Source organism: Electrophorus electricus, chromosome 5 (assembly GCF_013358815.1).
Source record: "Electrophorus electricus isolate fEleEle1 chromosome 5, fEleEle1.pri, whole genome shotgun sequence".
NCBI classification, from domain to species: domain Eukaryota; kingdom Metazoa; phylum Chordata; class Actinopteri; order Gymnotiformes; family Gymnotidae; genus Electrophorus; species Electrophorus electricus.
The window spans coordinates 17,015,545-17,040,681 of NC_049539.1; the positions used below are offsets into that span (position 1 = coordinate 17,015,545).

Here is a 25,137-nt window from a genome sequence, read left to right on the forward strand (position 1 = left end):
TTTTGCACATTAGCTAACATACAGTATCTGAAATGTAATTGTTCAATGCAGTATATCTTATTGATCTTTTTCTTCCTGTTTAGGAAAATATTCTTAAGAAGCAGCCAGTTAAACCAAGATCATCACCCACCTCTCTTCCTGGCAGTCAGACCAGCCGGAGCCCTCTGTCTGAGGCTACCGGACGAAATCCTGCCTTCTTGCCCATCCGTACTGTTCCTGGTATCTCCATCGAGGTGCCAGCCTGTGCCAATATTCCTGTCAAGCCCAACGCACTTGCTCTGCAAAGTCCTTTTGGCACATGCAGCGACTGTGGCAAGAGCGCTGAAGTGGCTTCTGATTCGTGCCTTGCCTCAACCGTCCCGACCCTGGGACAAGGCAAGGCAGGAAGGCAATCGTGGAGCCCAGACTCCTGCCAGGCGAGAGGGGAGAGAGCATCATGGCAGATGGCAGAGGGAAAGGGAGGATTTAGGGGACGAGATTGGCCAGGGGAGTCGTCTCCAGGTTCCACCAGAGACAGGAGCACAATCCTTGGGTTGGACAGGCCGACTGGCCCTTGCCACCCACCGTCACAGCAGCAGCAGGAGATGCTGGCGCAGCTCCAGCGCTCAGGTCTAGTGCGGCGGCAGGCCGAGCGCCTGGAGAAGCTCTCAGGCCAGTTCCAGGAGCGCGTGCACTCACACGACCCTGACACGACCCCAGACCTTTCCTCTGGTCCTCTCGGGCCACGGGTGGAGCTGTGGATGCTCCCGGCCGTGCGCGAGACCCTTCCGGCAGGCTCAGGGTGCCTGACACCCGTGTCTTCGCCGCACGGCTCAGCGCTCACGCGCAGTTCCAGCAGCGACAGCATCCGGAGCGTGCGCGGCACGCCAGGTCTGGTGCGGCAACGCGCACAGGAGATCGAGGCCCGATTGCGCCTGGCAGGGCTCACCGTGCCCTCACGCCTCAAACGTTCCAACTCGCTCGCGAAGCTGGGAGGCCTCACCTTCTCCTCAGAGGACCTGTGCTCGTCAGCGTGCTCCTCCGATGCCGGCACGCTGCCCCTCCTCTCGCTTTCCCCGGAGCTGGAAATCAGCCCGGACTCGGAGCGGGGTGGAAGCCACTCCAGAGGTGCCCCTGCAGTGATCCTCGAGCATGGCACCAGGAGCTGACGCCAAGGGAGGGGGACTCCTTTAGGACTGATGCCCTGCTCGCTGTGGGACGGAATGCGCTGAGTTTCATCCATGGAAGCCCTCAGAAAGGGAACCCCTAACCGCAATTCATATAACTCATATGGCAGGACTGTACATGAACCTAGGAACAGAGTTGGGGAAAAGACTTTTTAAATGCTACGAATATATATACATATGATATTTATGGAAAGAAAGGTATCCAAATATTTTGAGATGGCTCTTGTGGTTTAAAGGCTTTCGCTTCATGGAACTGAAGCTGAATTTGTGCGACACAAAAATGTAGAGCGTGGAAACCCTCGAAGGAATCACAGCTTTGCTTCACCGGCTCTTCTTCCTAGTGATCTTCTGCCCGAGACAGGCAGATGTGTTCCACCACTGAATGAGGTCGACGAGGTCGTCTACCCGGCCTTTCCATTTGCCCACCTGTCTGTGTCCAATTTTGGCGTCACATCTTCCTTCTGACTCGGATGCACATGGTCAAATGACCCTTTGAATCACACCCTGGGCAACAAAAGGGAAAGGAACATTATGATCTTTACTGGTCACTCCTTGTGTGGCGATAGGCTTCTGTAGTGTGCATGCATGCGTGTGTGTGTGTGTGTGTGTGTGTGTGTGTGTGTGCATGCACGCACACCTGCATATGTCTGCTTGGAACATCTGCTGAAGTTTCTGTACTTTGGTCTGGTCTGAAATACATGGTCCATTTTTATCACTGAATTTTAACTCTACACATAAGTTGAGAATTATTCATATTGAAAACACTAGGGCGCGCGTGTGTGTGTGTGTGTGTGTGTGTGTGTCTGCGTGTGTATGTGTCTGCATGTGAATATTTAGAACCCATCTTAAGGAGTTTTGAAGAGACATTAACAGGTTTTTTTAAATACTATTCATTATTTTTAATGTGAAAAAGCAATCCTGATGGGAGTTAATCCCAAAACACACCATAGTATAGATGTCATTAGATTTATAATGCTTCATAAACAAATAAGGTACGCTATGCTTTTGGCAGGGGTTGCTCAAACCTATGGGGCCCTTTTGAAAATTGACATGCATCCACTCAAAGGAATATCAAAAGACCTCTGCTTCTGCTGGGGAACACATTTCTCTACAAATACTCTGAGGGGGAGTTCGAGGACCAAGGTTTTTTAGGACCAAGGTTCTTTGAGCTTCTGCAATATTTAATCCTGCTGCACATTCCTTAATGGTCACATTTTAGAGGAATGTTTAAGAAACGCTCCAGCGAAGATTTGTCCCCACAGAAGGTGTTTGTCTTTGTGAACTTTAGTGTTCAGTGAAGGGTTTGAAATGGTGGAAAAGGGCTGTGTGTTTGTGTGTATGCCAGATGAATCCCAAAATTTAATTCTTCTTGCTCTTTCCAAAGCATATGTCAGATGAGTTAGAATATTCATTTGAGTTAGAGATAAGGTCTCCTGCCTGTCTATACAGTTATATTCAAGCAGGACTGAATTCTGCTGCTGGTTTTATGTAGGATCTGTTTAGTCCATGTGTATGTAAGCCTCCTGAGGGTGTCCTCATTGCAGTTTATGAGATCAAGATTTCTCTCTCTCTCTCTCACTTTCTCTCGTTTATTTATATATATATATATATATATATATATATATATATATATATATATATAAAATCTCACGCACACACAGAAGCACATTCCGGTATTCCCATTCATTCCTCTGAAGGTAATGTTTACATTACTCGCTCTCCTATGAAGTGGTCATGTTATATTTCCATGTTTATTCCCTTTCTTTAGCCAAGTAACATTGGGCAATTACGATTTGAGTTTAAGTACTTGAGGTTTTTTGTTTGTTTGTTTGTTTGGTTTTTTAACATTATGCAACGTACTTTGACTTTTACCCAGAAGTCTTTTTAAACCTTATTTTGTACATTGAACTATGCTGCAATCAGGTTAAGTGCGTGTCAGGTGTGTGTACGTGTGTCTTGCACATGCGTCCCCATGCGAGAATGTGTGACATCTCGCAAGGTGGCTGCGCGACTACTGTGAAATATTTATGAAAAAACGAAAGAAAAAAAAAAGAAAAAAACCTTCAGTGTGAGAATCCGGTGCGTAAGTATTTATCAGTGAGGTCAGTGAGTAGGCTCACACGAGACACGCGCGCTCGCTGTCTCGCTCGCGCCGCTGCAATGCACATGCATCGTCATACACTGGATGTAGATACGCGTGCAGGTCAGCGAAGGGCGCGGGCCAAACCGACGGCACCTCAGCGACGGCGACTCGGAAAACGCGCTCGCCTTTCCTGGATTGAGTCGAGTCCTCTCTACACTTGTTGGCTTAGGCTCGAACAGTCGCTGTTGTGCTCCCCGGCCCCCAAACCCTTTATTTTGATATTTCTTCACAAACCTGGATAACAGATAATCTCTAGCTACAAGCGAAAGTGGATATATGGAGCTAAGCGGTCCAGCCCTCCTGTCCGCTGATTTTTGCGGGGGTGGGACATTTGTCTTTCGAGCGTTACGGTGTTTGTGACTTTGTTTTCCTCTAAACGTACAACTACTTCACGTTTAATCAAGGACATGCTTAGAGTATCGAGTTTGTCCAGAAATAGTGATGGTGTGATTGGTGAATTCACCCGTTTACGGGATTGTTTTAACACCTCCAATCATCCCTTGACGTGCGCTCTGACACAATTTAAATAAGCATAAATTGTGATTCCGGTCCAGGGAAAAGTAAGACCCTGCACACTTCTACTAGTTCTTTCCAGCAGGCCAGTCCATGGTGCAGGATAAATGAGCATCTGTTTTTGAATGTAACCATGTTTACTGATGTTTGTTGTTTCAGGAATTGTCTCACAAGGAAAGCTATCATTATATATTCATAATTTGTGAATTAGCCTTTATCTGGAATTAGAAGCTGTGTTGTTTAAAACTGTCCCGCATGGATGTGGAAGTCATTAGTTATTCCTTTTTTTTTTTTTTGTAAGAACCCCTAAGTGCTTAAGTTTGGGGTAGTTTTGTGTCACAGATACACGGACTGAGCTGCTGCCATTCAGGCACCTGTGTTGCCCCCTAGTGCTCGAGCTGTTTGTGTTCTAACTTGCTCATAGGCATGATACCATGGGCTGTGGTCTGAGCCAAGCGCCTTTTAAAACGTTGTCCCAGAATACCTGTTCGTCCCTGCCGAAACCTTTTCCATTTTTCCTCTGATGCCAAGTCAAAGTCGTGCTTTTTTTTTGGATCTAGATATTCATGTAAAAGTGCCTTACTCAGACACGAGAGGCATTGTTCTCTACAAATCCTCCCTCTGATTATGTTGCCAACTAGGCAGAGAGAGAGGTGTTGGTTAAATGGGCAGTTTCAATATAAAGCTGGCAGACACTTTAGGGGCACTCCAGTTCATTATCGCTGTGGTCTTAAATTTTACTTAGCTTTTATACCTCTTAGATTAGCTCAAAAGAGAATCTGAGTATATGAGGGCTTTTTGGTGTGTTTTTCTTTTTTGGAAGAACTTTGTTTTTCCTCATCTGCAGTGGTGGAGGAAGGGGTGGGTTGTTCTACACTTCAGATAGTTTTTGTAGAGTTGCCAAGTTTTCCTATTTGTCTTTCCCCATTCCAAATAGAAAAGAGGTATTTTAAACAGTGTGGCTTGGCCATGATCAAAGTTGTGCATTAAAGAAAATGTTAAGATGCCACAGTACTGAGTTTGTTCCACAAGGAACCATGGCCATTTTCAAGCGTTCTTTTGCTGACGCCACTTTTACCACATCTTCGTAAAGAATGGTTAGAGTGACCGAGAGAGAGGTCATCGCTGCGTTAATCATACTCCAGGTTATGGTGTGTTTAGGGCCCCAAGTCATCAGCCATATTGTCAGTGAGGCCCTTCATACAGATTGGAAGAGGTGGTAACGAGATGTTGCTCAAATAAGCGGTTCTCTCTCTCTCTCTCTCTCTCTCTCTCTCTCTCTCTCTCTCTCTCTCTCCATCACCACTGTTATCTTTTTGTTTTGTTTGTATTATATTTAAGTATGCAGTAATCTTGTCTTTTGTACTGCAAATTTGCTGTAGTTTCGATGCATTTTGCACTTTGTACATTTTGTGGAAATAATGTACTGTGTGTATATTATGGGAATAAATTTTTTTTCATTCAGTTGCACTCTGCTTTCTACTCTTGTTGATTTGGCTTAAACAGATGGGTGATGAATAGAAGGGTGAATGAATGAGTGAAGGTTTAAACTAGCAATGGAATGTAAGAATTTAATTGTACTACTTGAATTAATTGAATTCTGCTTTATTACTTACTCGATTTAGTAATTTACTGGTTTATGGTGTATTTGAATAAATGACTTGAGAGTGAAGTGAAGTGAAATCAAAACTTCACACTAGCCTTACAATGCAGTCCCGTGTCTGCAACATGGTGGTCCAGAATGTTCAGCTGTAGAACATCTCTGTCAAAGACCTCCACATTAGACATTACCTTTTACACAGCACTGAATGGCTGGCTGCAACCACAGGTGCCACACAGATGGTATCATGCAACCACTGGACATTGGCATGCATCGGCATGACTTCAGTGTATATAAGTTTTCTTTAAGCATGTCATTTTAAGAGCATCAGTGACCGGTGATTTCATAAAAGACACGTGACAATCGATTAGTTGTTACATGCCTTGATTTAGACAGGCTTTGTGTCATGACTGATCGATGTTATCAATTTTAAATCTTGCATACATGGTTCATAAGAGAGATTATTTTTTTTAATCACTCTTTTAATTGGCTGATCAAAGGCAAAGTGAAACGAATGAATTTGCAAATTGTAGATTGTAAATGAAATAAGTAAAAAAAAAACAATACATGCAGAGGTATAATCTAGTGCATTACATGATGCTTTGTGACCAACTCCAATGACAACTCCTACCTTATATCACTTTTTCTTTGTGAACTCTGACTAGCTTTGAAAAGTGTCTTTGTGGGTGTGTGTGCACGTGCGTACTGTGATGTTCCTGGAACCCTGAGAGCTGAGGAGCATGGTCTGCTTCCGTGGCGATAGTGAGAGAATCGGCCCAAAAACAGGAAATGAGAGCACGCTGTGTCATTTTTGGCACAAGGATGCCACTGGACTCTCGGTCTCTTGACTAACTGGATGAGTGAAGTGGCAAGGATACAAAATTGCTTTTAACACACTTTCACTCACTTTCAGTACACTTTCAACACAAGTTGCTGATTAGTTCATGCGCCCTGTAGGTGAAACTATTTCGGTGATGTCACACCATAATTTGAGTGGTTCCTGTCAGCACTGATCCTGAGTAGAGGTGTGCAAGTATTTCTCTACACTAGTTCCTCGGCTGGGCACCCCAAGGATTTTCACATCCTGTTTGGCCATTGCCATGACAACCGGGAGAAAAACAGATTATTGAGCCATTGTTTCATCTGTCCTGCTTTTTTTTTTTTTTTTTTTTTGCTACCTCAGTCTGACCCAGTGACTTACAGTAACTCTCTTCCCCTCCCTCCCTAACCCTCTTTTTCCCCCTCATTCTTTTTCTCTCTCCATTTCTCTGTAACCCCACCCCTTTCTCTCACCCCTTTCTAGCCTTCTGGCTGATACCCAGGTTGAGTTGAAAGCGGGTCAATGTAAAGACACCCAAACGCACCAGCGTCAGTTACGCAGTTTACCTCATACTACGCTGTTCTGTTCCAAAGAGTCGTTTTGGTCGGGGCTCAGAGTCCCTCCTAAACTTTGTACCTCAGTGCCCTTGGTGGATTATGTGTGGGTTGTGATCTAATTACAATAAAATTAGCCACACACCCTGGGGCTGCTGCTATGTAAATACACAGATATGAGTTATTAGTAGATGGAGGGATGTTCAAGGGTGTGTCACCAAGAATGAGAAAACTGTTTTGATACCATAACCCTTTAGACACTGGGTAAGTAACAATGTGTAGCTTATGTGCTCAAAATAGGGGATATAGGCTTTTGGTATTACAGTTTGGTGGCATTGTAGTACTGGGTACGAAATAGTACACATTTTGCAAATAACACATAATCCTCCTTTGAAAGGAGCATTCAGCCTAGTGCTCATTGCAGTGCTTTCATTGTACCGTCTTAGTTGGGACATGCCCATGGGATATTCAAGGACCTTGATTGGGGATTTTGAATTTTCAGCTTTTGTCCGGGTGACTTGCAACATCTCTATTTTCAATATTCTAGCAAGCTTTTGAAAGATGTGTTGTTCAATGACATCAATAAGCTGTTTGGCAACAATTGGAAAACAAAACCAGTACAGAGGAGTTAAACTGGAGTTCAGAGATAAGACATTCTGTGCATCGATAGATGGCACCATCAGTCATCTGCCCGTGCCTGCTTTTTGTAGCCCCATCACCTCTGTACAGGCTGTATGAATCACATTTCCAAGAGTATATACTGATCTAAAAAGCATTTATTTTACCTGTCAGTTACTAATAATTGCAAGAAGCACAGGCAGGGAACAGGTGATCGCAGAGCAGAACCGTTACTTATGTCCAGCTCCAATCAGCTGCAAAAGTTCACGGCGGGAGAGGAGTAACTCAGTGTTAAGCGAATGCAGCCATGACATCATAGAACAGGAGGGCAATGAAAAGCTCTTCCACAGAGGAGGAGGAGAAGAGTGTGACTCTTCACTGTGGAGCCAGTGACTCCAATTGCCCATCCAACAGAGTCGCCTTGTCCTGGTACAGGGAACAGCTTGGTCATAGAAATCCACCACGATCACCGGTGAGTCAGGGCCTTTGGGGGCACATGCATACATTTTTAATACATTTCAATACATCCTCGAGCTATACAACGGTTTGTTCTGCTTCTGATTTTGATTTGTTATGACTGAAAAGATCCTCTCTCTCATAGAGGTTTTCAGTCTCCCAGCGGGTTGTGTGCATTTGGCTGCACATATAGAGGAAGACACTGACAGGCACAAGGCAGTCAAGTGATTTGCCTTAAGCTTGGGTGAAGGCAGCAGCACAATGGGTCAGTTGTGGAGGGCAGGATGGGATGGCTTCACACCAGAGGTCCTCCTTCACATTGCAGGCATATCAGAGTGTTGAATTCCACTTGCATTTGGCCTTTCAGGTGCTTAAAACACAAGCTTACATGGACCAAGGGATAGATTAGTTACATCAAGACCTCCTGCACTAATACACTTGATATGGTGCCTGTATAAGTTTTTAGACTGATTTGGGACCTCTAGTCTTAAATGAAAACAGCACCTCAAAAATGTTAATATGCTAGCATTGTTTAAGTGGTTGCAATCTGACTATAATAAAAGATGATTGCTTTCAAGAGTCAGTAAATGAAACTGCTGACTCAACATTACTAATATTTGCTTAGAATAGACTCTATAAGATGGACATTGCCTTCCCCTAGGTTCCTGAATCTGGCTCATTTAGGGGTCATATGGCTTTTCTGATCCTAATGTCTCGGAAGCTTTTTTTATTCTGGAAATTCATTTCTGATATGCAATTGACTGGTCTTGCCCTTTTGCCATATTTCATTTGTAAGTGAAGATTTCTGTCTAACAGGAGTACTGGACATTAGAATTGTTCTAAACTAGTTGATGGATGTGTGCCGTGTATGTGAAGGAGGCAGGCAGTGAGGCTGAGGGACAGGAAACACATTATGAATGCAGAACATTGTCCATCATATGAGTCATTCCAGTGCCTCTATTTCTCAGCATTGTGCCATAGGGTAACCCATGAGTGCCAACATGTGCGTCACAAAATGATGGGTGGGGAAAAAACTGTGCAACCAATGTGAATGTTCATTCTGTGACTTGACAAAACACACTGTCTGTCTTGCAGCAATGCAGCTATGAAAAGGAATAGTATCTGGCACTACTAATATAGCCCACAATATATGTAGACTTGTATTTATTATATTAACTGACATTAAGATAACTGACGATGTATGAGTTTCCCATTTATACAGGTTAGGGAGAGTGATAAAAAGACTGGAATACAGCCAGTGGGGCTTACAGTGAATGAGTATCAGCAAGAGCAAAGGTTTCAAAAGAGTAACGAGCTCTCAAATGGTGTGTGTGAGTGGGCCCCCAATTAAACTCAGTGTGTGTCAGCAACTTTAATTGCTTTATGTTTGATTCTGCCTCCTAAGTCCCCTTATTTTTAATGTTTATAGTGGTGACCAACTATGTCCTGTATGCAAGATTAAACATTTAATGCATTAAAGACATAACTGATTGCAACTAATTGTAAAACTATACTCAATACAACTGTGGGAATCCACAATCAAGGCCCTCCAATATGATGTAAACATACTTTCATGCTTTAAGAATGCAACTCTCATGATTTCATGTTGTTTTTAGTCAGGTGTGCATAGGACGATCTTATAAAGGGTGTTTGTTTTGCAGATGTGTGTGTATGACGGAGAAAAAAACGATAAGACCCCTAATCAGACTGTGTGCAAGATCATCATTTTTTTTTTTTTTGTTTCACTGGACAACACATTCAGAATGTCAACTCATGGGAAAAGTCTGGCTAAATAATTCTCACAGTCGAGTCCTTAGACTACACTATATGGACTAGAGATGGAACCTGGAACAAGTGTCCCTGATAGGACCATTAACAGGGATTGAGTGAGTCAGTCAGTCATTAAGTCAGTCATTCATTCATTCACTGGTAAGATCTCTAGCAAGTGAAACCTTGTGACTCTTATTACCATTTTATTGCTGATGATGTAGAGCATGCAGTGAAAGCAGCATGAATGATCCATGGCTGTTTGGAAACAACACAATCACAAGACTCTAAGGGGAACTGCACAGTTCCCACAAAGTAGAGTTCAGAACATTAGAGGTGAACATGCATTTTCTCCTGACTTATAGCTGGAAATAGTTGCGTGCTAGGTTTGAAAACGGACCCAGGCCCAGAAAGAAAAAAAAATGATAAGAAAATGATGATAAATGCTAATGATAAGAAAAGCTGGAAGGAACGACAAAGATATTAAGTTGCAGCAATGTCTGATGAGAGCTGTGTATGAGCACCACATTCCAAGAGACGAGTAGAGAGAATATTTATAGGGTTAGCAAGCATCACAGAATTATAGATATATGGAGAAAGGGGAGGCTGAATGGAGGAGTGAAGAAAGCTCAGCGCTGTGCTAGATAAGAACTTGCTTGCATGCCAAACCCATGGCATCATTCTCAACCAGCAGTCTGCCACTACCATTCACCAGTAATAACATTATATGTCTTTCCACAGAACACAATGGGACAGAGCCAAAGTAGTGTGGAGGAGCAGCAGGGCGGTCCAGCAAGCCTGGAGGAAAAGGGACCCAGCCCAGACCCAGGGGGAGCCAGGGAGGAAGGAAACGCCGGCAGGCTGACCTGCGGAGAGGGGGAGGATCAGGCAGGAGTGGCCGGCGAAAGGCTGGACGCAGGCCCAGGCCTGGACCCGGTGGCACCTACTGTAGCGCACCACTCGTGTTCTCACACCGAAGTGAACCCTCCCACGGAGTGGGTAAGGTTGCAGGCAGAGGATGAGGAGAGAGAGGGTGGAAAGGAAAGAGGAGGAGGTGAGGGAGGCAGGGCTGAAGCTCTGGCTTCACAGCAGATGAACGATAGCGGAGCCTTTGAGAGAAGCTCCGAGGAGGTCGGCTCTTCAAAACCTGTTCCAGGGAGCGTAGCAGAAATGGAGATAGAAAGCAGTGTGAATGACGGTCAGGAATGGAAGGAGGTTCCACATCAACAAGATGACACCCAAAACCTTGAGAAGGACCCACCAAGCAAGGAGGAGATTGTTCGTTGTCAGGAATCTAGAGCATCATTTGGTGAAGAGAATGATGAGGAACAAGTGAAACACAAGCTAGATTCTGATTCTGAAGTTACAGACAACTTTAAGACACAGGAGGGAAATGGCATTAAACAAAGCACTGTGATGACTTCTGACCTCAGGTCTTTTGCGTTTATGGAGACTACAGGTGAGGATTTTACTAATGAAATGCCTGTTTTGATGACCGAGGAATCATTCAGAGCCATGAAGGAACATCTAGAACCACAGAATGATCTACCACAAAAGATTTGCCCAACTCTCAGTTCAACTGCTGAAACTTCACCACACCTTCAAGAACAACCTGTTGCCACAGTAGTGCTCTCTCATTCTGGTTCACCTAAAGAAGAAAGTGGAGGTCCATCAGTTTCCATCGCTTTCAGAGAAAACCTGCCATTAAAGTGGAACCCAGCCATTTCTGAATCCCAAGGCAAGAGAATTCCCGAGGACCTTGAATCACCAAGAATACCAGTCATAAAGCAGCAGACAGTGTCACCAGATCATGGATGTGACACAGAAATACTTTCTGATGTCACAGTTTTGGATCTGGCAGACAGATCAGAACATAAAGCATTAGATATGTCAATTGAAGAAATGCCTGACAGCTCAAATGCTGGAGATTCCTATCTAAAGTATGTCACCACAGAGGTGAGAGAAACCACCAATAACTTTGGGAGCATTAAAGAACAAGAAGTCACATATAGTGAACTGAAAGTTAGCAAACTGGGACAAATGGTGTCAACATCACCAGATTACAATCCGGGTGATGAAACAGTGGCAGGAGAAAGGAGAACTAAACCGGATTCCTCAGACAAGGCACCCTTGGTCCTTCCGTATCCAATGGGGTTGAAGTGGGAAGAGAACTGGGCTGAAGAAAAGCACTCCTCTGCGTCAGACTTGGACAAGCTTAGCAAAACCACACACAGAGTGACTGATGCTTCATGTGATGGTCCACCATCTGGAGGAGTAGGCATGAGGGAGAAGCCTCAGCCTGGCTCTGCCAGAGAAGGTGCAGTAAGCCATGGATATAAGAGTGATCTTGTGCCCTCCACAAATATGGCAGTTACTGAGAGAGAACTGTTTCCTAGAGCTGGTATTGGAAATGACAAAGTGGAAGAAATGGCACACCCCCAAACAGAGAAAATGTCTAAGGATTTTGTGGCAATGCTAAGCCCAAAGACAAAAATGCTCTTAACTCCTGACATCAGAGAGAGCACTGAGAATGGTTTAGATCCTCGACTAGCCATATATACAGTGATAGGATCTACAGGAACTTTATTCAAGGAGAGAGAAAGGGGCAGAGATGAAAGTTTGTCGGTGTCACTCTCTGATTCTCTAACTTTGGCCAAAATATCAGGCACAGTGATGTCATCTGACAAAGATGGGGATAAGCAGTTGAGCGAGAATACAGCATCAGAGAGAGATGTGGGCAAAGTAACAACATCATCAGAAAGAGATCTGGATGAGCCATCAGCCATAATGTCAGAGAAAGATAGGAACCAGTCCCCGGGAGAGATGACATCACCAGAGACAGACAGAGCGCGCCAATGCATTGAGAAATGTATCTCTTCAGTAACTGATATTCAGCAGGAAACATCTGGGTCCAGTTCTCCCTCAGAGCCCATCTGTAACCCTTACATCACCACAGGTCACGAAAAGGACAGGCTAGAGAAGTTGTCACTACTTTTGCACGTACAGTCAAAGACCTGTGTATCTTGGGTTGATTCATTCCCTCGTATGGACAGAGACGAGGTAGAGAATGTGACAAATGAGACAAACCAATCCATGGTCTCCACAGAAGCACTTACTGATCCAGTAGAGGATAGTTTTGAATGTGCTATTGCGGAGGAGGCTGTCATGCAGACCCCCAAGCTGAAGAACCCAGCCTCTCTCCTGGATGTTCAAAATTCCCCTCCAGTATGCAGCAGGCAACATGACGCGGGACAGAACAAACTTGCACAAGCTACTGGAGAGCCTCCCACTTCTGGCCCTGACAATGGACAGTTGAACCAAACTGATCAGAGCAATGCAACAAACCAGAGCCTCTCTGCCACTTACAGCAGCATCACGGCGAAGGAAAATGTGCAAAGTCCCTTGAAAAGTCGACACGTGTCCGACCTGATTAAAGAGACTGAGAAGATGCATGAGAAGATGAGGGAGTGGAGCAGACCACCGGAGGCTAGAGCTGACGTGACCTCGGACCCTGCACAGTCTGTCAAAGTGGCGCAGATGAAGGCGGCGTTCGACCAACCGAAAAAATCAACAGGAAAAACACTGGAGAGTAAACAGTCAGTGAGAAAAGGTAAGTCCCGTTGTTTTGCCAAGGCTGGCTATTTGATGCTCTGTTGGAGAAAATCTTAGACGGATAATATTTTGTGTTTGAGACAGCTTAAAATCCTCTCAATCTTGACAATCTATCTTAAATTTAGTTGTTTAATGCTGCCTAGTTTAAAAGAAATGGCACTCAGACTGTGCTAAAATCCTGTATAGATAAAGAAGTAGATGTTAATGCATCAGAAAGATCATCTCCTTCCTCATGGGCTACCAGTCCTTTTTCAGTCAGTTCAATGTACTTAGAAGTAGCTGACTGATGGTGGCTAGTTTTCATGATTTTAAAAAAAGTGAAGTTGATGTCTGGATATAATGTGTAGGCTATATGAAATGTACATTTGCAGAAAAGCTTGTGTACACTGTATTCATGGAAGTTTGTTTGAAAAGTTTTACAAGTGCATTGACAGTATATGTTAAACATACAACTAATACCTGCTATTGGATCAAAATCAGGCCGACTTTTGAAGGATACAGGTTGGCAAGGTGCAGGACTGACTTCAGACTACAAGGGGGTAGTGGGTTTCATCTTACAATTGGTTGTAAAAAGTATTGCAACCTATTATGTACAGCTATAGAATCTCTGTACCTATCAAAGTGATTCTGGTATTAAGGCATGTCAGGGTAGGGTTGTTGGACCAACATCAGTTATAAGCTGTACTTAAAACTTTGTCGTTAGGGCATGAGACGCTGATCCAGTACTCTCGCTTTGATCATTTTTACTGTACATTCAACGATCCTTTCACTTAAGAAACTGCATTATAGTGCCATCTTGTGGGAAAGGTGTCAGAACACCGTGTACCTGTTAAAAAACATGGTCTACACACGAGCGCTATTAAGCATCACAATACAAGCAACAGGACAATATTTGTTGTTGTTTTCGTTAACGTTTGTTTCTCTCTAAAAGTATATAAATCATATTTACCAGCGCCTGACTGGGTAAAGCGGAAACCGCAAATGACTAGACAAAAAATCACTACAAAGACCAAAATGTTCCTGCTTTGGTGGTAAGACCCATACTATCTTATTTATGTTAACCTGTTTACACTTTTAATGGGAAGAGCTTTTGGGGTTGCAGCCGCGACTCAATAGTCATTTTTCCAAATATGTCACTGTAAGGCGTGTAAAGACCGAGAGGGCGTGTAAAGACCGAAAGGGCGTGTTTTCCGGCGAACCAGTGCCAGAAAAATTGGGAAGACGAGTCAACCGTGCCAAAGGCAGGGGACATTCAAACATTCCGGGATCGGAACTGTACTTGTACATATTAAAGAATTACAGCCGGTGAGGGATTTTCTACTTTAGCTGAGAAGGTAAGGAAGGGCGGGATGTCCTGTACTTTTTCCCTCCCCTGAGGTGTTTTGTATTCGCAGTACAACTTTCTGTGTTTGAGACTTATTTTTGAGATGGCTAACGTTAACTAGCTATATGCCTACAGCCAGCATGCTACAGTTTGCTAATTTAGCGAGCTAGCAGGCTAAGAAGCCGAGCGAAGCGGATTCGCGCGATAACTACTAACGATTGTTAAACGCTTTGTCCCGTAAAGTAACCCGTTACGTTACCTTTTAACTTAACTTTTTTTTAAATTATTTTTTAGAGCGGATTAATTTGCGATGAAACATTAATAAAACTGACTGTTTTCTGATCGTACTCAGTTAAATGGATTTAAAGCGATTGAATAACGACTGCCGGTGCTTTTAGTTCAGCATTTTGATTGGAAGAAGGAAAGTTCCCCGGTTTCATTCGCCCGGGATAGCGTTAGCTATCTGGCTAACTGTTAGTTCAGTTTAATGTAATCAAACTAACGTGGACACCTGTAATTTGCATGGAAAGCCTCGGTTGTCCCGACCGACCCCTTTTTCGAGTGCCTTCATTCAATTGATTTGTCTGCTGTTTGCGTACATTCACAAAATGTAGAAATGTCTCGACTAACACATCTAGCGATAGTTAGATCGCTAAATCCCGACCTCATCGCACTTATTACTAGTTGGATTAGCGTTCCTAGTTGGCATTTTATCAAGAGGCCAGTCTCGATCAGATCGATGTATCCGTTACTGTTGCTTTATGCTGGCTATATTTTAGTAAGCCACATACGCCTCGCTAGGTGTATAACTAGATTATAGAGAGAAAAAGTATGCTTCATTACATTTTTAGGTTAATGGAAGTTGTGGTTGATAGAAAATTGTGCATGAAGTAACATGTAACAGCTTGATCGTACTAGTCTTTCCTGTCGGTGTAGTTGGCTAGGAGAGCTGGATGATCCGTTGTCGTTACTTCTTGCCCTAAGAGTCAGTAAACACACACGGTGCGTTACGAAGTTTCCTGAACTAGCCTACTATTTGAATCTGTGTCATGTGGATTTGATGTTTCGTTTAGCCCCTGTAGCTAAATTTCACTATACATTTGTATAACGTCATGTGTAACAAGACCATAAGTTCGTCACGGTGGCATGAAGATGACGCAGCCGTCCGGTCACATCGTGATAACGGTGTGATCAAACGCCGCGGTGTCGAGAGCTGTCCCTGAAGTTGATGCGATTAGTCCTTGACCGCTTTTGCTTTTACCCCTCTCGGTGCTGTATGCGAATACATGGGCTTGACTCTATGTATTTCTCAGTCAGTCTTATTATAACGTTTGTTTGTGGATGTATTTATTTATTTTCTAGTTGTGGAGCAGTAAACAGGAGCTCTGTCGCTCCGTTTTATCGTGTCTCCGAGTGTCTGTATATGTCCGTGAAGATATGTCGGTCTTCACGACCTCAGTTGTTCTACGGACTGTCAGGCGTAGGTTTTGTAGGTGTGTGCGCGTCTTTAATAGCTTCAGTTTATGTCGTGGGTGAGGGCACAGCTGAGGGGTGACTGGGTTGCGACTGAGGTGAGGATGTCGTGACAGAATACTGAAACATGGCGGATTCCGAGGTTGCCCACATGTGTTGCACTCTGCTGTGGCTAGTTTGCTTCATTGACGAACGTGCGTTATCGTAGCTTTTTGATCCAGACTGACACATTCCTTTCTTACAGTGGGGAGCAGAAACGAACGTCAACCAAGTTAAGTCGCCTTCATAATGTTAAGAAAGGGAACTGATGGGCCAAGTGAACTGGTTTGAATGGAGAACCTTGCGAAGGCTTTCCAATCGTCACTAACGAGCTGTTCATTTTGCTCATCCCAACCTAACGTGCTGTTTATTTTCTGAACTTTAAATGAGTAGACACCTGGATCCTTCTTGCATCGTCACATGCAAAGCCTACCTCGAGTCTAATAAAGACAGACCTGTTTCACCCAATTTGATAAAATGAAAAAGGTTTTTAAAAAGCCAGTTTTCTTTGCATTTGTGCTCCAACTGATTTGTATCTTAGGATTTGCATCAACTGGAACTTTGTTTTTCTTTCCCGAATCCCTTGCATTCTCATGGTGCCTCATAACTGCTCATATGGCACGAAGATGAGTCTTGACATGGTTTAGGCTGGATGTCATTGTCTTTGAGTGCGTACTTGTGTTGTGTGTTGGAATGGTGTGTCTTTGTGCTTAGCAGGAAATGGGTCACTGCACTGGATAAAATTTAAGCAAAAGATGCAGTTAGTGGAGTGTACACAAACATTCTGCAAGGCAGCTGGTAATTTAAGGAAGAACATTTTACATTTGACTGTAAACCTAAATGGCATATTACTTCCTCGGGAATTGCAAATTTGCTCTGCTACTTCTGGTATAATAATGAGTCTTGTTTTTAAAATTTCAGACTTGAAATTTGTTTCTCCATCATGTTGACAGGCTTTGAAGTCCGTCATGCTCGAGAGTGCTGAGGGTTCGTCATATGACTCTCTGCCCATTCTAAGCTTAGCACCATGTCCTGTAGTACTACTACATCTCAGTCATGTTAAACTTTTCCTCAGGCATTCCGATTGTTGCCGATACCATTTCATGCTGTTGTTCCTTACGGGAAGCGTGGAGCTGGCACCGCCAACACCTTGATCCTGTAAGTTTAGACGTTACAAGAGAAATGGGGAAGCTGTTCCTACATCAGTGTAAAAGAGCAACCTTTTGGTATGCGTCAGGGAAGTTTGAAAGGGTAGTTAAACTCTTGTGGCTAACAATGCTAGTGTTGCTAGATGGGGTTATATAACTTGTGCCATAAACCTCATGTCAGCCATGTTTTTGAGTTGTTTGGTTAAGATGTCCCTTAAGTGTTAAGTGCAAGCCTATGCTATGGAAGGCATAGAGTGTGACCTGCACAGGTCTGTGTTTTTCTTAGTAAAACACTCAGTTTAATTGAGCATCTGGCCTTACTGCTATTTACAAGTGAATTGGTCCCATTCAGTCTTAAACCACAAGGCTCTTCTGTTTTGTTTTTTTTTCCACAGACCTTTGTCTTTTCTTTCCCTTGCACTGCTGAAGTGAGCCCATATGATTAAAAATTAATCCCGTTTTACAGTAAGCAGAGTGGTGGGGAAGAGGTGGCAGTGCTTAAACAGGGCATCTGATGTCTGTGTCAACACGGCCGCCTTTTGTTTGCGTTGGCTCCGTCCTCGGGCCGTCGTTGAGCTTGTATAGTCTGGCTTTGCCATTTTGGTCAGTTGAAGCATTTTCATTATAGAGATGCTGATTATGATAGAAGTAGCACTGCAGTCATCGCTTAGATTTATTGCCATTATAATGCTATTGTTTTGTTTTATGGATTAAATTATCAAACGGGATATCAGTTTATATATAGCCATATTAACATAAACTGTCAGTTTAAACTGTCTAGTACTTTAAACTGAACGGATAAGTTCCTGACAACTATTCTATTTTCATTTTAGGCAAGCTTGGCTCAACTTATGTAGAAATGATGTGGGTCCTGCATGCCTTTTGCATACTCCACAAGTGCTTGAAACATTGCCGCGTGGCTAACTAGCTGTAACCAGTCGTGTCCCAGTGGAGGATTGTCTGGAGGCTGCATCAGGATCGTCCACCTGGTCTTTTTGAGAGAGGCGGTAGCATTTTAGATGGTATTCCATAACTGTGAGGTTTTGCTGGAACTTGAGCAGGAAGGGGTATTTGGTGACGTCATTGAAAAAAGGCAGACCTTTGCACTGTGAAGTAAGTTATAGTATATTTAGACTGCTTCAAATAAGGCCAGTGGCATTAAAAAAAAACCCTGAACAAAATACAGAACGTTGTTGGGATTCCCAAAACCACCGAAATGAGTGCGTTTTAACTTTCCCCCCAGCTTCCCAACAATTGTCACCAATCACGCAACAGGTCAATGACCCAGGAATGGTTATCAAGAAGTAAAGCCTGAAAACAAAAGCTGGCCTTTTCTAAACGTGTGCTCTTATACCTATGGACAAATTGCTTTGAAGGTAATCCTGGTTAAACATTCAAATATAAAATTCTTATGAGAATTAGAAATTTCTTATAGTTTTCCTGCTGTGCTGTGAGGTAATTAATGGTGTTCTAAAATCTTTGGTTGCCAATTATAGGGATAGTTATGTTTTGAATGTGCAATTGACATTAAAATGGCAAAGGTGGGTAATGTGATAATCAGAAACATACTGAATTTGCATGTTCATGTTGACACGTGCCCCATGATTCAAAAAAAGGTTTGCAAATTCCTATCAAATTTCAGAAAACGTAATGCCATTGGATCCGTCTTTAAACATCCTGATGTCACTGATTGGCTATTTAGAAGTGAAGGCTAGGATTCACCTTATTCAAAAGTCTTTGATAATGGTGACTGGGGAACCACTAGTCTTGGCTCTATATTTTCCCACGTTACTTTTGTTAATTGGATTTGGGTTGAGCACAAGAATCGTATCCCTTTAGTTTATGAGGAGGAGCAGAAAGCACTCTTTTATTGACAAATTGGTTCCAGTTCATAGCTGTGATTTCACAGAGGCTGAAATGCGATGCTGCAAGTATAAGGGATGCGCAGTATTTGGGATGCTTGAATATAACCATGTATGGTGTTAAAATTGTCTGGGGCAAAAGTGAAATCAAAGTTCTTGCTTTTCCTGGATGCATATGAGAACCTCGTCTGGCTTTTCCTCATTTCCTTTGCTCTCTCGAAGTGATGTCAGAGCTGAACAATGCGCCTGGATTTTTATAGCAGCCCCGAAAAAAGCCCCAACATGTGTTGACCAGTGATGGCTTCATCAAGGCACAGGTCTTGGTGCCCAGTCTGAAGCAGAACTCTTTTGCTTGCTGCACTCTCTTTTTTTTTTCACTTGCATAGAACGAGCACTGCCAGCCTCCTTCCCAAACCATAACACTGAGCTCTCTAAAGGCGCTCGAAGCTAAATGAACAGTGTCTGACGTGATCGTGCTGCCTGCCATCTCGTTTTCTTTTATCGCCAGCCATGTTATATTTGGTGGAAGTAGACTGTCCCGATAAGAACTCGTTTTGGAACATTGTAAAAGGACAATGTACTACCAGAGCTCTTGCTCTCCCGACTCCCCGTGGACCGTGCAGGTTGACTGTGCCACAGTGCTCACAAAGCCTTCTTTGTGCTATGCTGAGTTCAGGAACTGAGGAGATGGCCACACACACTGGGAGCAGAGGCGTCTTCCGTCTCTCTGATTCATTGCCCAGGGAAGAGAGAGTTGGCTGGTGTGAAAGGAGCAGAGCCTGCAACCTGGGTCCTTCTATGGATGATGAAGCGGAATCTCACACTCAATTTTTCTCACTGTTTTCTAAGCCATTTAATGGCTAAACCTTGGTTTAAATTTTTCAGCTCATTGTCATGCTCAATACTCCTGAAGGATTTGATGGTTTTGAGTGCACTTGCCTGTGCGGTGTTGTATGCCTTTGCGGATTGGAAGTGAATGTGTGCTGCACAGTGTGGGACCTAATACTGTTATTGGATTGGAAAGTGTGTGTGCCTCAGCATATAACTGGCCAAGTTCAGTTAATCTGTCAAAATTTGTCACTGTCACACTGCAGAACATAATTATTGCCTGGCCTTTTCCGTGAAACCGACGTTCACACAAAAACGAAGATGCAAATGGTCTGAGTCCAGTCAATCATGATTTAACATGTAAGAAAATGCTTAACACACTATATTAATACCGTCATTTTGCCCGTTTTAAATGACAAAGCACATGATGTAGATGTGTTAACTGACTAAAGGTCCTGGGCTTGGTGAAATGTTGACATGTGGATAAGAGGTTAACACCATTTACAAATACCAATGGCAGTCCAGTTTTACTTGTTTTAGTTGGGTTTAGCAGTGTGAGCGTGAGGTATCTGTTCACAAGTGTCACTGGTTTGCAGGGCAGCTGATCACTGGATATTGGCGTAAAATTGCTACATGTCTGCATTAGTTGCAGCATGCATTGACTGAGAGTCGTGGGCTTTCCACTGGGATGATGCGGGCCTACTTGTCTGTCGGCTCAGACTCCCCTGCATAGCAGTGACACAACACCCCACTTTCCCTCGAAGGCCTCCAGTCTTAACATGGGCTGTCAGCCAGACAGGCACTGGAAAACACGAGAAGAAAACAATGTGTGGTCTTGGCGATCCATCCATGCCAAATTGTAATGGGGGTGGAGGAGTGCTTTCTGTGGTCCAGTTTGGGTCAGGACAGGGTTGGTGGATAACCCCCAAGTCTCATAAATTAGTTTTTGTAATGAATTGTTTAGGTTGACAGCTTTGTTGTTGTCATCCATTTGCAATTTTACGAACGTGGCTGGTGTCCATTGTAGAATTTTAGTGCTTTGGGTTTTTTTCTGTTATTTTAAGAGTTTTAGCTGTTTAATAACTTGAGCCAATGACACGAGCCAATTGTTGCTCTTAAAACTTTCCTTATAAAAATGCATCCAACGGTATTTTGGATACAGTCTGGAATTTTGTTCTCTGGTAACCAGGCTCCCTTTCATAACCCTCTGCTGTCTGCAAGATGCTCCTCTCAAAATGGCCACATGATTTGGAAAAGGAAAAGATGTTTTAGACTGGAGATGTGCTTCATGATCCGAGAGCTTTACAGAAACCAGGAAGTGCTTATGCCATTTTATAGACAAGGCCACACAACCCATTTGGCTTGACAAACAGCCTTCAGGCTAGCAGACATTTTAGAAATGCTCTTTGTGGCTCTCTTCCATTGGGCTTCTAAACTTGGGATACTAAAGCACTACCAAGTACTTGCTACCAGAGAAGTAGGAAATTCCTTTTCCCCTTATTAGCTGACAAAGGCCCATAGGGAGGGAAATCTGCAATTTTTTAGAGAAATCAAGGCCATACTGAACATGCAGAGGTCGTTGTCATCATCTGGAGTGTGTGCCAGTCAGGTTTTTGGTCTGTTACTAAACTCAAAGTATGTTGTGGTTTGCTAGTCCAGATTTCTTCACAGACGTGTTGCTCACAGAGGTTGGGTTTTCCTGCGCTTGGTCAGTGGAGTAGAGTTTAGAGGTCCAATTTCCATAGTTTGTATTTAGTGAAACTTGCAGTTTTGAGGTGATTGCTGCAATGACTTGTCTTGCAGTAGACTTGGGCCTGTATCTAAAAGAACTGCATGTATTGCAACATTTACTAGTTACATAATAAGGCCTACACATGCAGAAATAGACAGTTTTGACTGTCTAGTGTTGAACTATTGAGAAAAAAAAAATTGAAAAAAGTTTAGAAAGAACTGATTTTGTATACTACAGCTTGAGATATTAACTGCATTTTGCCCTAAATAAGTCACAGAAGGTTAGATGACCTCTGACCTGTTTTAATCTCAGGCTGTCCGTTTTTCCTGCTTAACTCTTTCCTGTTTACTTTTTATTTCTAAAATCAAGTGCTTTGTATGTAACACATTTATCTCAGGTCTCACTGATGCCTCATGAATAAATGCGTGTGGTCACCTGGTCAGGAACTGATACAATGCTTCACTTGGCTCTGCAAGTTTGTGCTTTTTAAACCTTGTTTATGCAAGGCCTCCATTTGTTTCATTTTAAAAGAACACTTTTGTACCCTTCACCGTCTCGCTGCCCAAAACTCCTCAGTGTATGCAGCTGCCTCAATACCTGACCTTGTATGACAGACCCATTGCATTGTGCGCTTTATTCTTTAGAGACTTGGCGTTACATAAGTGAATTGAGCATTGCTTTGTCTTGCACAAGTTTCAGTTCTGCCATTGTCTGGCGAATTAGTGCAGCACAGTGTGTTTCAAGTCTGGTGTCATGCCACCATGGCAGCCATTATTGAGTCATCACCTTTTTAAAAAATATTTGAGCATTTTGTTTTATTTAGCCTCGTCAAAATACTTGAACATTAGGAATTTACTCTGATAGTGTAGTTGCACTGTGTGTGCTTGTTTGTGTGTAACAGGTGATTTTCTCCCCCCCCCCATTCCATGGTATGGACTGATGTTTGTACTGGGCACATAAGTATACACACTTGCATGTTTACGCATATGTAATGTTGTATTTGTATACCAATTGGAATATTCTGTTGGAATTGAACTATTTCTTTCCCTCTGACATCATGCCCTACATATTTCAAGTCTTTTTTTTTAAGGAAAAATCCACAGAATTCATGCAGGCGGAATACCCGCTGGACTTTCTCATTCTTTGCTCTTTAAAACCAGCTGTGTCTCCTCCGAGCATTTTGTACATAAAAGGTCAGATCTGACCAGCTGCTTGGTTCATCCCCCCCCCCCCCCAATTAATGCCTGGTGGTCTGTTTGGTGGACGTTGCTAGGGAGTGCGCGGGTGTTGGGGGAAATACTAGCTGCAGGTTTTGGCATGGCATGGAACTCCTGCCTGGTGCTCTGGAGCCAGCAGCCAGCCAGTGCATGCAGCCTGTGTGCACGCCGACCTGCCTTCTGGCCTGGCGGGAGTCAAGTCTGTATGTCGAGCTCTATGCTATGCCGTCTTGTTTTCCGGGCTTGTGCAGTGTGCCCGAGCATGTATCTGTGCGTCAGGACCACTGCGGTTATGAACCTGTGAATAGCAAAGCCAAGTAACTAACCATGGTGTCTCATCTACCTGTCTGGAAGACTGGTCATGTGACTAAACAGATGCGCATGGGTGTTTTCTACGGGTCGTCAATTCCAGAGTCTCCTCTGTTACACCTTCCGTCCATGTTCCCTACACAACAACATAACACGAGTGAAACTCGGAGGTACTTGGGACGGTGAGAGTAAAAAATGGAACAGCCTTGAAACTTATAGAAAATACTAATTTTGCAAAGAACCGTCGCAGGACTATAAGCACAAGTTGACTGCAGTCTGAACATTGTTGTCCTTGATTTGAACTTCCTGTCCTTCCCTGGGCAATGTGGGCACACTATACACCCTGCTGTTGCAAGTGGTTTGCATGACACAGTTTTCAGCAAACACTGAAAACTTTCATGCAGAAGATTAGTGTGTGCTGGGTTTTACTAGATTAATGTAAATGGTTCAGGTCACTTTCCTGGAGTAGCAGCCTTTGTGCTGCTCCTGAAATTGAAATCGCACTTTTCTGCAGCGTTGAAGGTCTGTGGGATATCGTTTACTTAAACTGCATCACTAAGGAGGCAATGGTGGTGTACCCGGTACCTTTTAATAATGTTCAAACTAGATTTGATTTAAGTAATTTTTAGAATGGGTTCCCTTTTTCCCCCTTCAGTGCATGTAACCACACGCATGATGCTAAACTGCATGAGAACCTCACTCAGGTAATTCTGCTAAGAGGAAACTGCGTAGTTATCACTGGATTAAAGTGAAGCAACTTTTAATGGCTGTTTTGATCTCCATCTAGCTCATGTGCAGTGGGGACAGATTTGTTCCTCCCTAAAGCCCATGATGTTCTTCTGACCATAGTTAGTGTTTGCGTAGCAGGTGTTTGGGGGAAGGTCTTGACACCAGCCATGGGCTTAAATTCCTGTTGATGTATCAGCTGGTCAGACTCCCCCTGATTAACCACTTCACACACACTAATGCTGCCAAATAAGCAGCATCTTTCCACTCTTTTCGATTCCCCATTATCCAACATTTGTGGCATGTTCTACTTTCTTTATTGGCGTTTATAACATTTTTTAAGCGATTCGTTGAGTTTTGTTGCTCAGATACCGCTCTTGTTTTGACGTATTTAAAAATCTGACTTGTGCTCCTTGTTGTGGGTGTTCTTTAGTGAGAGCTAAGGTCGCTATGATTCACCAAGAGCTTCTCATTCAAGAATGGAACAGTTTCTGAATTTTCTTCTTGTATCATGGTAGGGTAGTGTGAGTGTGGAATTGCACAAAGGTGTGTTACGACACCTGCTCTGAGTTACCATGAATCATTGGTCTGGAATTCTCTTACCCAGGCTGCTGCAAGCTATTCCAGGCAGAAATCTACTCAAGGGGTTTAAGAGCTCATGACTGTGTGATCTTAGTGATGCCTTTCTGTTTTTCTTTGCTTGGGTGCATTGTTGGTACAGTAGAGACAGAGGTTCTGACAGATGTGCCCCAGCTCAAGAGGCCTGGGATTGACTTGTGTTTTTCGTGGTTGCAGGCGTGGCAGGACTGAACAAGGGGTTGGACGTTACCCATAGAGAAATGTAGTGCGATTAATTCCCTTTTATTCTTTGTGTTTGCTTTTCCAGTCCTTAAATAAGTCTCCCTCTTTATCTTTGTCTGCTTTAATTTCACAGTTTCTTCCCAAACATGGATTTTCTCTTTGCAGGACAAAAGCCTGTTTTTTTGTTTGTCCGGCAATGGCCATAATATGGCCTCATGTACCAGAAACGACAACTCAAGTCTGGCTACAATGCTTCTACCTTTTTGGCCTTTGAGTCCCAAATAATCCATCCTTTAACAGGACCTGCCAAGGTTTGTTTGCCTGGAGCGTCTGTGGTGTCCGGATCTCCTGACCGAGCCACTGGCTGAGACTGAACTTTTGGCAGAGGGAATCTTACATTGGAACATCGTGATTGGCCTTCTGTGGTGG

General features: G+C 43.5%; 2 protein-coding genes across 5 annotated transcripts in view; both read left to right on the top strand.

Annotated features, from left to right (window-relative positions):
- Nucleotides 1-2,733, top strand: part of ssh1a (slingshot protein phosphatase 1a) — a 33,662-nt gene extending 30,929 nt beyond the window's left edge. For all 3 annotated transcript variants that reach the window (XM_027009295.2, XM_027009297.2, XM_027009299.2), the window contains one exon: nt 84-2,733. In XM_027009295.2, coding sequence (XP_026865096.2) covers nt 84-1,148 — 1,065 coding nt within the window. In that variant the 3' untranslated portion in view covers nt 1,149-2,733. The remainder of the gene's footprint in view (nt 1-83) is intronic.
- Nucleotides 2,734-10,674: 7,941 nt separating this feature from the next.
- LOC113576921 (coronin-1C-A) overlaps nt 10,675-25,137 on the top strand; it is a 35,118-nt gene continuing 20,655 nt past the window's right edge. Inside the window, exon 1 of one of the 2 annotated variants that reach the window (XM_035526291.1) lies at nt 10,675-13,247. In XM_035526291.1, coding sequence (XP_035382184.1) covers nt 10,730-13,247 — 2,518 coding nt within the window. In that variant the 5' untranslated portion in view covers nt 10,675-10,729. Of the gene's footprint in view, nt 13,248-14,446; nt 14,584-25,137 lie in introns of those variants that run through there. The other variant, XM_035526292.1, reaches the window with a different exon arrangement.